Source organism: Cyprinus carpio, chromosome B7 (assembly GCF_018340385.1).
Source record: "Cyprinus carpio isolate SPL01 chromosome B7, ASM1834038v1, whole genome shotgun sequence".
Lineage (NCBI taxonomy): Eukaryota > Metazoa > Chordata > Actinopteri > Cypriniformes > Cyprinidae > Cyprinus > Cyprinus carpio.
Window position 1 is genome coordinate 36908076 of NC_056603.1, and position 15721 is coordinate 36923796.

At 35.8% G+C, this 15721-nt stretch overlaps 1 protein-coding gene across 1 annotated transcript; it reads left to right on the forward strand.

The window, feature by feature from the left end:
- Positions 1 to 416: 416 nt before the first annotated feature.
- On the forward strand, positions 417 to 5787 carry dhodh (dihydroorotate dehydrogenase). Its single transcript, XM_042728500.1, has 9 exons — positions 417 to 542; positions 1239 to 1451; positions 2330 to 2529; positions 3992 to 4074; positions 4334 to 4521; positions 4941 to 5054; positions 5147 to 5300; positions 5441 to 5600; positions 5702 to 5787. Exons 1-9 carry the CDS (start codon positions 525 to 527, stop codon positions 5784 to 5786), a joined length of 1215 nt encoding a protein of 404 aa, XP_042584434.1. The 5' UTR covers positions 417 to 524; the 3' UTR covers position 5787.
- The last annotated feature ends 9934 nt before the right edge of the window (positions 5788 to 15721 follow it).

Genomic DNA, 15721 nt, shown 5'->3' on the forward strand with positions numbered 1-15721 from the left:
GAGTTCTTTGTCATTCTCTGTATTACTAATTACTTAACACTGTATAATAGAAAAATAAGGAAAAGCACACTGTAAAAGTAGCCTACTTTGGCAATACTGATGGTAATTCCATGGAATTTCTGTAGAACAAAATAAAAAAAAAAAGTTATGGAAGTTCTCTCTGGTCTTAGAACATGGAACGTTTTCATAATTTGAGAAAAATATATAATTTTAGTACTAAATATATTAAGTAATAAAATATTTGTTAAAAATATTCTAATCGTATATGCCTATTACACGTCTCTCTTTTACCCAGTGGAACATACACCGTGCTTAAAATTGTCAAAATTAACATTGTTGAATGTCACAGTAATTCCACTCAATTCACTGATTATATCACACGTTTAGCTGTGTTATATAACAAATATTTTAAATTAATTCCGCTCTCAGGGGCTCGCCTCTACTTCATTCTCGCGAGATTTCGTCCAGGAAGTGAACAGCGAAGCGCTGCGAACACGTTGTTTGGATGGTGTTACGCGACACTCATGGCGGGACGACTGAAGGTGAATAAGCGATGTATCGCTGGTCTTTGATAAAGATTTCTGTTTTTTAAAGTGTCGCCACATCAGGCAGAGCATACATTTACAGATAAATAAGTGGCACTTTCTGTTGTTTTACGTCTTAGGTTGAATCAGCTCCCGATTTTCACAGTTTGTGTGAATATAAAATCACAGAAAGCCCTCTGTAATCCCCTGAAATCAGGAGAAAAGTCTCAGTTTATTTGATTGCTGTGGTCACTTTAAATGCATTACACACAAAAATAAAAAATAAGTTATTAAAACAAAAATCGGGGATAATATCTTTTGTATTTTTGACATTGAAATATCACAAAATATATTACACACAAAAATAAAAAATAAGTTATTAAAACAAAAATCGGGGGAATTTGTTTTAGTGACATAATGCAAATATATGCATATGGTGACATTCAGTACTATGGTATTACATGGCATTATATCACCCCTGATCCACAGTGCTGACCTAGGATTTTTGTGAAGGTTTTATGGTGGTCTTGTTTTAGTGGATATTTAAATAGCCTGTAATATATGCACATTTCTTTGATGAGCCTAAATGTTCCGTTTTGAGCTTTAGTGCACGTTTAGAGTGTTTCTTTTAAAATGGGGCACTATCTTTTTGATGATACTGTAGAAAAAAATGTGGTCTCTTGTTGCTTAAGTATCCTCTCTTGATCTTTGCAGAAACAAGCGAAAGATGCCTTAAAGATCATAGGATGTGGCAGTGCCCTGTTCCTGGGATACCTCACAGCCTCCGGAGACGAGCGTTTCTATGCCAGCGCTCTCATGCCTGTGCTGCAGAGGTTTGTGGGAGCAGAGACGGCTCATGTCATGGCTGTTCGGGCGATTGGTCACGGACTTGTGCCTTACAACAACTACAAGGACCCAGCCTCATTGGTCAGTGTGTTAAGAATTTGTGATGAATTGTTGAAAGAGTTGTTTTAGATTTTCATTTTTAAATTTTAAAGGGATAGTTCACCCAAAAAATGAAAATTCGGTCATTAATTACTCACCCTCATGTCGTTCCGAGCCTGTAAGACCTTCGTTCATTTTCTTAACACAAATTAAGATATTTTTGATGAAATCCAAGCTTTCTGACCCTGCATAGACAGCAATGCAACTGAAATGTTCCCAGACCCAGAAAGGTAGTAAGGACATTTGTAAAATAGTCTGTGACAGCAGTGGTTCAATTGTAATTTTACAAATACTTTTTGTGCGCATCAAAAAAAACAAAAAAAAAACATCAAGAGTACCTCTGCACTTAACGCATGCACGTGATGCTGCTGACGTAGAAAATGTTTGCGCTAAGCCTTGTTTACATGCAGAGGAACGCACACGCATGCGTCGTGATACTCTTTAGGGTGACGTGAAGGAGAAGAATTGTTAAATAAAGGGTTTTTTTTTTTTTGCACAAAAAGTATTTTCGCTTCTTCACGTGAGTGTTTCTAATACAAAGGCTGAGGTAGTGATGGTAAATTTGACAATTTTCTTTCTTTTTACCAATGTAATCAGTCTCTTTTGTACAGTCATACAATTTTTTTTTCTTCTTAAAAAAAACCTCCAAGTCTAGGCTTTGTGCTGGCTAGCATTAAGATATATTTTTGCTGTAATCACGGAGTGGTTGTCCATATACTTGGCCATGTAGTGTGTGCACATTATATTGGCCACTCTAGGTAATGATATAGGTAATTGAAAAACCTGTATCGGTTTATCACTGTTAGTTGGTCTTTTGTTATTTCAAGGGAAAAATTTATTTTCACATTTATTTCCATCAGGAAGTCCATGTGATGGGTCAAAAGTTCCAGAACCCAGTTGGGTTAGCAGCAGGCTTTGACAAGCATGGTGAGGCAGTGGATGGCCTCTATAAGCTGGGCTTTGGGTTCGTGGAGGTGGGAACTGTAACCCCAAAGGCGCAGGATGGCAACCCAAAGCCACGTGTATTTAGACTGGAGTCAGACCAAGCCGTCATTAACAGGTATGGGTACATTTCTGCTACAAAGACAAACCCACTGTTATATGTCTCCAAGCTCTCAGAATATAATTTTTGGTGTCAATTTTTCCTTTATAATTTAGAGTTTTCCAACCTTTTTCTTGGGTATCTTTGGGTTGTCTTCCTCAGTAAGGTTCACATTCTCCTTCAGCATAAATGAGTACACCCCTCTGGGAATTAATCAATTATTCTTAATTTAGAAGACATTAGGATTATTTGGAGATATAATATTCAAACAAGTCTTTCAGATGTTCTTATCAAAGTGATAAAAGGTTGATTCAAAAATAAGTACAGCCACCTGAAACTTGCATAATAAAGCTAATACATTTTTATTTTAAATGTATGTTTTGTATAATATCATTTCTTTTTTTTAAACAGAAAGGCAAATTTGGCAAATTTGACCAAAATTTGAGTTACATAGCCCACTAAGTTCTCAGATTTAATGCTGACAGAGAGAGAACACAGAAATAAAACAACAGACTTATGACAAGGTCCCTGAAATAATCAGGCCTTCATTTTAAGCTTTTACTTCATGAGAAGTGAATTTGCTAGGAAAAGAGCAAGAGAAATCCCAAGCAAGTGTCTCATTTCTAACAGCACTGGCGTTGCTGGAGTGCAGCGATCAACAAGAAGAACCTCTACAGCTTAAGTTGTCTTGTTGAGTCAAGTTGTACAAACTAGTTGGTGAAAGATTGCATAATTTTGAGTATGATGGTATTAGCGTCTCTGTCACACAAACAGTTGAGTATACAGTTGAGTATAGATTTAGTATAGCTGTTATCAGTCCAGTGAATACAGGTTTATGTTTTTGAATATTTCTGAAACTTCACTACACACTGATACATGTGCTTTTTCATTAATACTCAGTGAAAGTGATTTTCTTCCAAATGGAAAATATTTGAAGAAGTATATTGAATATGCTTGACATTGCTGGACAAGGTTTTCTATTTTATAAGTGAATAATGAAAAGAATGTCTTTGGTGCGTTGAAATGTTAACATTAAAGAATAAAAATATAATTGATATCAGTCGCACACCAATATCGTCAGCCGCTGTTGTGTACAGATTCTTCACAGGCATTCAAACAAGGGTGGAGTCCCTCCGGATGGAGTAAATGAGTGGTGCTTGGCCATGTTGCAGGTTTTGAATGCCAAATGCTGCTTGCCATTTGAAAGTTGAAGTTTGGACTTTCTCTTTCGAGCTTGTGATTTGAACAAACCCTAGCCTACATATTAAACTGTAGCATCACTACTTTTTATGCCACAGACGTGAATGATGGCTTCAGTTGTGTTATTTTTTTAAAAGCAATTGTAAAAAGACACATAGACCTAAACTGATGGAGGTGTCTTTTGACTTTATTCAAAAAGCAACGGCCTAGAAAACTAGTAAGACTTTGATTTCACCAATAATTCATGTATTATACCTTTTGTGCGGTTTGTGTATTTCAGATATGGGTTCAATAGTTGTGGCCTTTCTGCGGTGCAAGAAAGGTTGAAAGCCAGAAAGAATATCCAGTCAGAACTAACAAAAGGTAAATAATAGTCACGATTTCCTAATTTTAGTTGCATTTGCATTGAGGGCAGCAGGTTTATGTGGGGAACTGGGGATAAGGTTCCATATATATTTTTTTTTTCTCAAGACTGAACATATCTTTACGTAACATAATTTCCCTTAATGCCTTGGAAATAACAAAGACATTCTGTACTTTTTCCTACTTATTTGAATACATCTGTTCTGCCGTGCCAGGAAAAGTCCTACTGCCCAGTAACAGTATAAATTTCCAATATCAGCAGGTAAACCTCTTGGCATCAATCTGGGGAAGAACAAGCTTTCTACAGATGCGGTGTCAGATTATGTGGAGGGAGTGCGGACATTGGGCCCTCTCGCTGACTACCTAGTGGTTAATGTTAGCAGCCCCAACACTCCTGGCCTTAGAGACCTACAGGGCAAGGAAGAACTGCGCCACCTTCTGGATAAGGTAGTTTATCATTTCAGTGATGAAGGCATATATAAAGTAGGGATGGGCAATTCCACACTTTTTACATTGAATACCGATACAGCACTGAACATAGCAGCCTTATAACAATGCTCATTTTAGTATAAATTTTCAGATGGCATTTAGAGTCTTTTGCATCTAAACTCTTAAATTGCTGATTAAAGTGTTTAGTATATTTATATACTGATGTTCAATTAGTCCTATATCATTTCCATGATATCACTGCACTAAGTCTAGATTTTGTATAAAAGTGAAAACTTTTTGCTGTTTTGTCAGATGCAGGTTGCATCTTGCATTTAAAACAAATGTATCACCAAAATGAGTTATTGCTTTGTCCTAAGTGTTAGTCAGCTTTATATTTTCTTTTTCCACTCTACCATTTGGTGTTGGTGGTTATTCAGGTGCTTAAAGAGAGGGATTCCTTGCGGAGTGAGAACCGACTGCCTGTGCTGGTGAAGATTGCTCCAGATCTTTCTGCACAGGACAAGCAAGACATTGCTGAGGTCATCATGGAGGTCAGTCTTACTCTTCACAGGATAAACAGATTATGTGAAAATTTTGTGCCCAATTCATTTAGAAGACAGGAACATTTTTGTTTGTTTTTCAGGTCGGTGTTGATGGTTTAATGGTTTCCAACACCACTGTTTCCAGGCCAGACTCTCTAAAAGACCCAAATAAACATGAAATAGGAGGCCTCAGTGGCCAGCCTCTGAAAGAGCTGTCCACTCAAACAGTGCGAGAGATGTACACATTGACACAAGGTACCCTTAAATGGTAAAAGGCCAAAGCCTTATTTTTGTCTTTTACGTATTTAATTTGTATTTGGAATTTGGACTGATAGATTGAAATGTGCAAAGTGGATTTGTTTAATAAGAAAATAAACTTTTGTGTGAGTTTGTAGGGAAGTTACCCATTGTTGGAGTTGGTGGAGTGGCCAGCGGACAGGATGCCCTAGATAAGATTCGTGCAGGAGCTTCTCTGGTCCAGCTCTACACGGCTCTAGTATACCAGGGTCCACCTGTAGTCAAAAAGATCAAAAGAGAACTGGATGATCTATTAAAGTGAGTATACAAATGTTTTGATTTCCATTTTTTTCTATGTATTTAGAAACCCATTTAAAGGTATTAAACATATTTGTTCCTGTTTTGTTTCCTTTTTTTAGAGCGCAAGGTTTTACATGTGTAGCAGAGGCAGTAGGTGCTGAACATAGAGCAACAAAGAAAGCTGCCACAAAACCACAGACCTAAATCAAAAAGGCTCACACACCAGATGTGATGTGTTGTCAGAGAGTTTGGCTGCTCATAAAATGCTTAACATTCTGCATTTACTGTTGCACATTGGTCTCATTCCACGTTTTCTTTTAAGCATCGTTTTGGAGTCATTTATGCTATGATGACATGACTTATGCCATGTTGGAGTTGTAAATGAATTCTTGGTAATGTAAAAATGCAAACATGAGTGGCTAACATCTGATATTTTATTCAAGAAGTTCAAGAAATATATGAATTTGAATAAATGTTGTGCACTGCTTAAGATTTGTATATAAAATGTAAACTAATCACAGTGGTAATGCATTTGATTTCATTACATTTCTGAAATTTTGATGATAATTTCCATAGGATGAGTTTTATACTGTTTGTATCTTTAGATTGTGACTAAATCCAAACCTCACTCAATTTCTGTGACATACCATTAGATTTAACTATAACTTTTCTCATAATCTGTTTGACTTTAAATTTAAAGTGTTTTGATATTGATAAACCTACAGTAGGCATCAGAGTAAGACGATTAGCATAGTAAGCATTGCCAGCAAAAAGAAAAGAAAAAATTACTGCTGCTCTTATGATTCCAATTAAAGCAAATGTTGTACGTGCTACACCTGCCAGGCAGACCAAGCTAAATCCTATACTCTGCCGTAGCCCATTGAAAAAGGCATTACAATTTGCTTTAAGCAAAGTGATACCAGTACATACTGGGAGGGCAAGTGACTTTGACCACATGACATTGCAATAAAAATGGCATACTACTCTTAATGTTTATATAGTGTAGTATAGTCCTATGCACAACACACACACATTTTCTGTTTGCATTAATTAACTGGATGACTTACAGCATTTGTCAGTTTCTGTATTTCCTGGCAGCTGATAGGCTTGACATCTCCTTAGATTAAATATGTATATAATATAGAAAATCTTAAGTTTTTAAAGCAGTGTACACGAAAAATCAGTGTGCCCTGTAAAAGGCATCAGGACTATTTTGAGAAGATTTTGCTGCAGCATGACCTGAAGGCCTTGGAATGCACAGAGGGAGCTGTATCAGAACTCGTCATGACATCTGTCCATGTACTGAAGCTGAAGCACAGTTGGGTTATGCAAGAGTGTACTAGCTAGTTTACTACATATGTAAGCTTTGGAATGGCCTAGTTGAAATCCAGATTTAAATGCTGTGGCAAGGGCCTGAAATGAGCGGTTCATACTCGAAAGCCTACAAATCACTGAGCTGAAGCAGTTCGGGAAAGGAGTGAAGCAAAATATTTTTGAAACCATTGTACGTTGGCAATTGGTTGCAGTTATTGCTGCTAATGGAGACGTAACCAGTTATTGGCTTAATTAACGGGGCAATCATTTTTTGCACATAGGATGTTATATAACATCAAATATCATTTAAAATATATCGCTCAGTCCAATGAAATAAAACTATATGATACATGTTTTTAGTACTTTAAATTGTAAAGTACTAAATCTTAAGAAGGTGGAGCCAAATCTTTATGGAAACAAGGCAATAAAATTGGCTGTGCTTAAATGTTACACCTTGCAAATACACGCTGCTACTACAGAACATGAGCAGCTAAACAAATCACCATTACCTTTACCTCATGGAAACAAAGACATTGTTTCCATGAGGCAACCAAATCCATTTTTTTTAAATCCTTGGTTGGATATGTGTGTTCCCTCTGTTGTGTTAACATTTCCAAATCAACCTGGCCAATCACTGTTTGTAACAAAATGTGACGACAATTTAGAAATGCCCATAACCCATCTTCAGAAACACTAAATCCATGTTGTGTTCTGACTCTAACCATCCTATTTCTGACTTGATTTTATTATCTTCTTTCTGTTTGTCATGAACACCTCTCACAAATTAGTGTCAAGTAAAGAAAATTAAACTTGAAACTTTCCTCAAAATGATTCAAAATACTGTTGTGTTGCTATAATGATATATATATATATATATATATATATATATATATATATATATATATATATATGAAGAAATCTGAAGGCATTTGGTCGGGTTCACAAATTGTGCATTATATTTATATTGAATATTTAAAGAAATAGCTCTACCAAAATGTACAGTTTTGTCCATATTTACACACCCTCATATTGCTTACTCTTTCTCTCTCTCTCGCTCTCTCGCTCTCTCACTCTCACACACATACACAAATAAATATGCAAAGCTAGTAAACAAAACATCTTAGCCACTGCTAGCAAAAGTGTGAAAATGATTAAATATATATATTTTTTAAAAGTTATTTTCAATGATCTTATTCACTAACTATTGTTCCCTCTTTAGTACGCTGTATCAACACCTCTTGTGTGATTTTATTAAGTGATCTCATGTGTGTCAGACTTTTTTTAAAGAATAAATCTACAATTTTTGCTCAGATTGGAGAACAGACAGAACCTTTTGATTTCTGTCATAATCTATCAAAGTCCAGCAGGTACATTAGGGATATTTTCAGGAAAATGTGCAATTTGTAGGTGGATTTAGAAAAAAGAAAGAAGAAAAGAAAAATTTCAGAGGTTACTTCTGAACATTTAGGAAGATTTATAGTATGAGGTACTACATGTACCATATTAGCTTTGTCACATGACCTATGGCATGAGTTGCATTGCTTTACTGCCATTCACAACTCCTCTCTCACAGCTTTTTGGGATAGCAAAGTTTCCACTGAATTTACATTTCGTCAGGAGGTAGTAGGTCATTTGTGTTCTTCTCAGACTGTTTTTTGAATACTATGAATTTGGACATACTACCTTTTTGGCATATTTTTTTCTTTTCACTGTATAGTAGGAGGTATATTCAGATGCAAAGATCTTTAAAATTAACAAAGTGGTCCAAAAAGTCACTAAAATGAGGTGTTATTTCACATTAAAGGCTCAATTCACTTCATCAAATAAAGTGACTAAAAGCTGGAAGGCACTTCACTGGAAATTACTCATGTTATTAGACATAAAGACCATTTTCTTTTTGTTCTTTTAAAGAACATTTGTATTTATAGATTCACTGTGACAAAATACATAACTAATGATGACATCATTCTTCCATGGCCTCTTCTGTCAGGTTCTTTGATAAGTGCAACTAAACTTCTGAGAAATAAAAGAGAGTGACCGGACCTGTTACCTAGGTCTGAGTTATTCATTGGGCCTGTACTTCGCCGGAGGCACTGTGCTGGCCTGCTCTCTCATGGGTGAAATGTGTGATGCACATGGACCTGGACCTGCTAGACTATATGACACAAAGCACAGAGTCCACAAACAGGTCTGATGGGGTCAAAGGGAAGATGGAAGCCTGAGGTTTCAAACAACTCCCCATTATATGATGTATTAAGGCTTTTAAACGAAGTCCATGACAACTCCATTCTTTCCATTAATATAGATGCATGAACTGAAACAGAGGGGTGCATTCTAGATGTACTGTATATGCCCATAATGATATAACTAGTTATCACTTTCATTTTGATGACAAAATGTTTATCCGTTTGCGCTCCACTTTTTTTTATAATAGTAGGAAAATTCAATATTAAAGAATTTACATACAGGTAATCTTTTATTGCATTTTTAATGAATATTTGTACCATATATAAGTGTCACATTGACAGCCAACAACTTTTATAAGTTTCTGCCTCAGATGGCAGCTGTTGATCCTGAAGAGGTACAACCTTAAGGGCATGACAGTCATGAATTTAACAACCGTCACAATTCCATTTCCCTCTGGCATACACATGATCTCACATAGAAGATTAACACAGAAGATGAAGCATATAGGACCACAAAATTTGTCCATATGACTTGTCCTCTACATCTTGTGTCTTCTGGAGCCATTTGATATATTTGTCATGAACGTGGAAATGTAAACCATCTTTTTCGCAAACCTCATCTGGCCTGGTTCATGTCCGTATTCAAAACTCAGCACTAGGCAATATGTGGTTGACTGAAAGAATTGCGATGTGCATTGATCTCACTGCCATAGGGTGATTACATATTTACTCCATGTTCTAAATGGTTTCAAGGCTGATATATGTACACTTTTCCAAATCAATAGAGCCAGAATCAACAGTATGTCTCTATAATGCTGTAGTGCAGATACTGGTTCATGTTCCTTGCTAGGCTGCCCTTGATCATCGATGAGCAGGCTAGGCAGTTACCATGATGATTACTAAAATCGCTTGCCTGTTCAAGTCAAGTTGTCCAGCCTCATGCTGCTACAATGTTCTAATGTTCTGAGTTTTTATTTGTTTCAAAGTCTTTATGACATTCTGATCTGCAAATATGATCTAATTCCTTGTCATAGAATTTTTTACAAACCGGATCATTCAGATGTTGGATGATTTTACACCTCTGTTATGGGTGTACAGTAATTAACGTGAGACAAGTTGGATTCTAAAATGTGTATGACAGAAGAAGAACTGGTTACACTTTATTTTACAGTGCCCATATTACAGTGTAATTACTGTACGCACATTTAAGTAACGAGTAATTAACAACATGTACTGTACTTACTGTAAGGATAGGAATAGGGTTTTAGAGCAGTCTAATCACCCAAAATATCTCAAACATCCTAGCATGGGAATAGTGGTGTGCTATTTCACACAGAGAAGGATATTTTCTTCTTAAAAATCTATTTTTTAATATCTATAGAGAGAGAGAGAGAGAGAGAGAGAGAGAGAGAGAGAGAGAGAGAGAGAGAGAGAGAGAGAGAGAGAGAGAGAGAGAGAGAGAGAGAGAGAGAGAGAGAGAGAGAGAGAGAGAGAGAGTCATTTAATAGTAACCTGACATTCTGGCTGTTTGTCACTTAGGTCACATGGTGGCCCTGAAGTTCTGTAAAGCTGACAGGAACATGGTTTAGGCTCTTATGTGTGTTTACACCCTCCCAACTACAAATATGTAAATCAGTTCATTGGAAAGACTGCTGTTGGCAAGGAGACGGCGAAGGACAGTGTGAGATGCAGCCAGAAGTGCTTTAAAAATTGAGTGTTTTCCCCCTTGCTTTACCCTTTTTGGCCTAGATTACATGGAGATATATTATGTCAAAATAATTATGTACAAACTACCTGTGGCCTTGAATTTTTTATTTTTTATTTCTATTTTTGGTGACAGTGGTAACGTCATAAAATTGTTAGTGGGATAAATTCACCCACTCACACACATACACTTTTGTTGAGACATGTTTTTTTCAGGGGTACAAAAATAAACATCTTTAAAAAAAAAAAAAAAAAAAAAAAGAGAGAGAGAGAAATAAGCTTGAGTCAGATTCCTTTATTCTGGAAACTAAGAGGGCAGGATTCAAAGTGTGTTATATTTATCAAAAATTCATTTTCAGGCAAAAGGGAGGTATAAAGTCTGCTGTGCTGCTATGTTAAGGATGGCTCAAGCTGGATTCAGGTGAATCGCACAAAAACATGTCTGGGTTATATTTGATATAAAAATTTTCTTTAATAAATTGCATTATATTTTAGGACCATTAAGTTTTTTTTTTTTTTTTTTTTTACATTGTGATACAATTCAGACAAATTGACTAATAGCATACTAATAAAAAGTTAAGCAGGGCTGACAAATTTGTTGTTTTTCCACAAAATGTGGCTACTTTTAAACTGTTGTGGCAAATTATTATTTTTTTTCCCTCACTGGTTAAAGCTTTGAAATATTGAATAAATTGTATTTATTCGATATATACAGTCATGCCCAAAAATATGGGCACCCTTGGCAAATATGATCAAAGAAGGCTGTGAAAATTAATCTGCATTGTTAATCCTTTTGATCTTTTATTTAAAAAATTCACAAAAATTTGGATAATAAGAATTTTAAATGGGGGGATATATCATTATGAAATAAATGTTTTTCTCTAAAACACATTGGCCACAATTAAGGACGCCCTTTTATTGAATTCTTTTTTAAACATCCATTTGCCAGTTTAACAGCTCTAAATTTTCTCCTATAATTGATCAGATAAATGATCAGAAACCATTCCTTCATCCAGAATCACTTCAGAATCTTTAGATTCCCAGCTCCATGTTGGTGCTTCTCTTCAGTTCACTCCTCTCATTTTCTATAGGGTGCAGGTCAGGGAACTGGAATGGCCATGAGCTCAGTGACCCATTTTTGTGTTGTTTTTGAGCTTTGTGTTTGGATTATTGTACGGTTGGATGATCCAAACATGGTCCATTATAAGATTTCTAACAGAGTCAGTCACTTTTTGATTTTTTATCTGTTGGAATTTGATAGAATCAAAGATGCCATGTGTCTAAACAAGATGTCCAGGACCTCCAGCAGAAATATAGGCCCACAACATCAAAAAATACAGCAGTATATTTCATTGTACACATGGGGTACTTTTTATCCCTGTTTTCACCAAACCCATCTTGAGTGTTTGCTGCTCAAAAGCTAATTTTTAGCTTCATCTGACCATAGAAGCCAGTCCCGTTTGAAGTTCCAGTCATGTCTGATAAATGAATATGCTTTAGTTTGTTTTTGGATGAGCTAGGAGAATTTTCCTTGAAACCCTCCTAAACAACTTGTGGTGATGTAGGTGCTGTTTGATTATTTTTTAAGGTTTTCTGACCCCGAGACTCAACTATTTTCTGCCATTCTCCAGCTGTGGTCCTTGGAGAGTCTTTGGCCACTCAAACTGACCTCCTCACCATGCATTAGGATGATATAGACACACGTCCTCTTCCAGGCAGTTTCGTAACATTTTCTGTTGATTGGTAATTCTTAATTATTGCCCTGATGGTGGAAATGGGAATTTTCACTGCTCTAGCTCTTTTCTTATAGCCACTTCACTAATTTGTAAAGCTCAATTATCTTTTGCTGCAGATCAGAAATATATTCTTTGTCTTTTCTCATTGTGATGGATGATTAAGGGAATTTGGGCTTTGTTTCCCCCCCATTTATATTTCTGTGAAACAGGAAGCAATGGCTGGATAATTTAATGTTAATAATCACTCTGGAGTACTCAAAATTGTGAATATGAATGGGAATATACTTTAGAGTTATTTTACTTATAAGAATTTCTAGGGGTGTCCTTAATTGTGGCCAATGTGTATTAGTGAAAAACATTTATTTCATAATTATATTGCCCCATTTTAAATTCTTATTATCCAATGAAAGTTTAGATTTTTGTGATTTTTTTTTTTAAATAAAAGATCAAAAGTATTAACAATGCAGATTAATTTTCACAGCCTTCTTTATTCATATTTACCCAGGGTGCCCATATTTTTGGCCATGACTGTATGTCCCCCACCTACGATCTGTTCATAGATTTGGTCACTGTAGAAATTTAATAAAGCAAGGAAATTACTCTACATAACATTTATTTTTTCATGATTTACAGTTAGAAGGGCAGATGCTTGTTCTTATGAGAGTGTAATCAGGGCTGAGTACACCGGAACTGAATGTTCATCAATGTATTTCTCTCTCTCTCTCTCTCTCTCTCTCTCTCTCTCTCTCTCTCATTTCAAATTTGTTTTCATTTTTTTCTTTTTTTTTTGGTCCTTGTGATCTAATATCAAAATGTTATAATTTTCTGTGATCTTCTTATAATATGACTGACTTCTTTCTGCTGATGTATAAAAGAGCCGTGCTGCAGTTAATCCATCTGCATTCAGATCTGCCTCCATTCTAGTTCACAATTCTTACAACATTATGCCGGGCTCCTCAGCTCGGGCCAGGGATGCCAGATCATACCTCTCACTTCCTCAGTGGAACTGGCCAAGGAGCTGTCGATAGCAGCTCTGGGAACCACATCTGATTCCTTCAGAGTGGTGGCTGCCAGGAGGATCGAGCACTCAAGTTCCCTGACCTGTTTGATGACCTGAGGGAGCAGTGCAATCAGAGGAAAGGCATACAGACGAGCACTGAGTCCTCAGCTAAAATGTTTCTAGTCTACTAGTAGTCATTCATTTTAAGCGATTAGTCGACTAATCACACGTTTATTAATAAACCATTCAAATCACAATAACGAGCCTTTAATTGCCTACATATAAAGCACACACATAAAGCACAAGCTCAAGCACACACATAAAACTTGCCACAGCACACCGGCAGAAGTAATGTTAATAATTTATTGGTAAACTAGTGCTTTCTTTGTATATGGCTTAAGAGATGAAGTCGGCAACACTGACTCTTCATCTGAGAGGACTACATCAGAGACAGAGAACACAGAAAGCGCATCCTGTTTGCTTTCATTATTTTACAAAAGTGCAATGTTTTGTTGTCATTGTGTTTACAGATGTCGGCAAGATGGTTTTTGTGAGATTTGGGCTGGAAATTGTCCATCCAATCTGGCAACACTGCCAGTAATGGCTGTGTGACTTTGCTGTGAACAAAGCAGTGCAGCGATCATAAACGGAACTTTATCAGGCTTTTTACATTAAATGATAATGCCATTGAAACTTTTCTGAAGACAGTCGGTTCCCTTCAGAGAAATAAAAATAAAAATTTCACCAAAAACACCCGCGCTACATTTGACTCTGAAATGTGCAGTACATATTCAAAGAAATCAGTGAAGCCTTTTTACATTTAACCCACAGACATATCGTGATTCTTCATGGGTGTGTCTGCAATTAAGTGATTCGAAAATACAATAAATATTACAGTACAAGCTACTAGCCTACATATGCACTAGTATTAAAATTCAAAGTTGACCATGCATTATGGAAATAAAGTTTCGTGTCTTCAAGTCCGTACACAGTCAGCATTATTTCTCTTAATAATGTCTCTTAATAATGATGCCTACATTTTGCTTTATCACAGTTGCTGTATATATTTTTGAATACATTAATGATTAAACCAACATTTAAATCATTAACTGTTTCAAAATGCATGCTGTTAATGAAATTATTGTTGAAACGTGTGCAGTTAGCCTACTGTACGAATAAAACAACAACAGCATAATTACTTAAGTGTGTAAAGAATTTTAAAGTAAATGCACATACCTTAGAATGCAGAAATTCTTATTCGGATTTCAGAATGAGCCGTTTGACATTGGCAATAGGCTGTTGAGATGTCTCCTCTGAGCTGATGTTTGCTAATTAATATGAACATAATAAGTAGAGGAAATTTGCAACATTGAACAATTAACCATTTAAAACAATTGCGTTGTAAAAATGCAGGGAGAATTCAGATATATACACTGACTCGTTAGTTGATGTTAAATCATACAGTTTTCTAGAGGTTATTGCAATGCTAAGAAATAACAGTATGGCGGCGTGGTGGCATCACTTTTCATGGCATCATGAGCAATTCACTTTATGAACTAATAGATTTTGTAATTCTCCAACACTGATTAAAGCGAGCTGTTAGGACTTTGTGTAAATCCAATCTTTTTGAAAACTGAAGGGTATAATAAGCACTTCTGCAGATCTGGCACTATCTTCTGTAAAAAGATCCCACAACGCATACCAGAAAAATGTGGTAAGACAAAAGCAAACCAAATATTTACGGATAATTAATTTCAAAATGAATCGTTTGTCTTTAAACAAGATTATATAACCTTAAGAAACATGCACACAATGTCAAAAAACTATTAGCATCTGTATTTCCATTTAATGTTTCTGCTGCAAGAGACTTGATTGGCCCTTTCTATAACTGTAAGTATCTGAAATGTTACCTTATTATTAATATATAGCCATTATGTAATCTATTTCAGTAAAATTATTTTGCAAACCGTCAATTTTTGCTATCTAAATTCTGCAGGTATGTCATTATCTTAAGACAAAAAAATCCAACAAGAATTGCCAAAAGGTAAGATTTTAAATAAAAAAGTAAGAAAAATATGCAAGGATAATACATTGAAAATATTGAATATCCATACTGAATTTACCTTAAGATCAGAGAATCCTGGACTGCTTGTAATATTTGAGTCAGACTAACTGTTCACCTAAGACAAGCACTTGGAG

Bases quoted from the DNA above. Each gene is read 5' to 3' on its own strand.
- dhodh (XM_042728500.1), top strand. The intron at 4,075-4,333 runs GTAAATAATAGT...TTCCAATATCAG, and splicing joins CCAGTCAGAACTAACAAAAG to CAGGTAAACCTCTTGGCATC. The intron at 4,522-4,940 runs GTAGTTTATCAT...GTGGTTATTCAG, and splicing joins TGCGCCACCTTCTGGATAAG to GTGCTTAAAGAGAGGGATTC.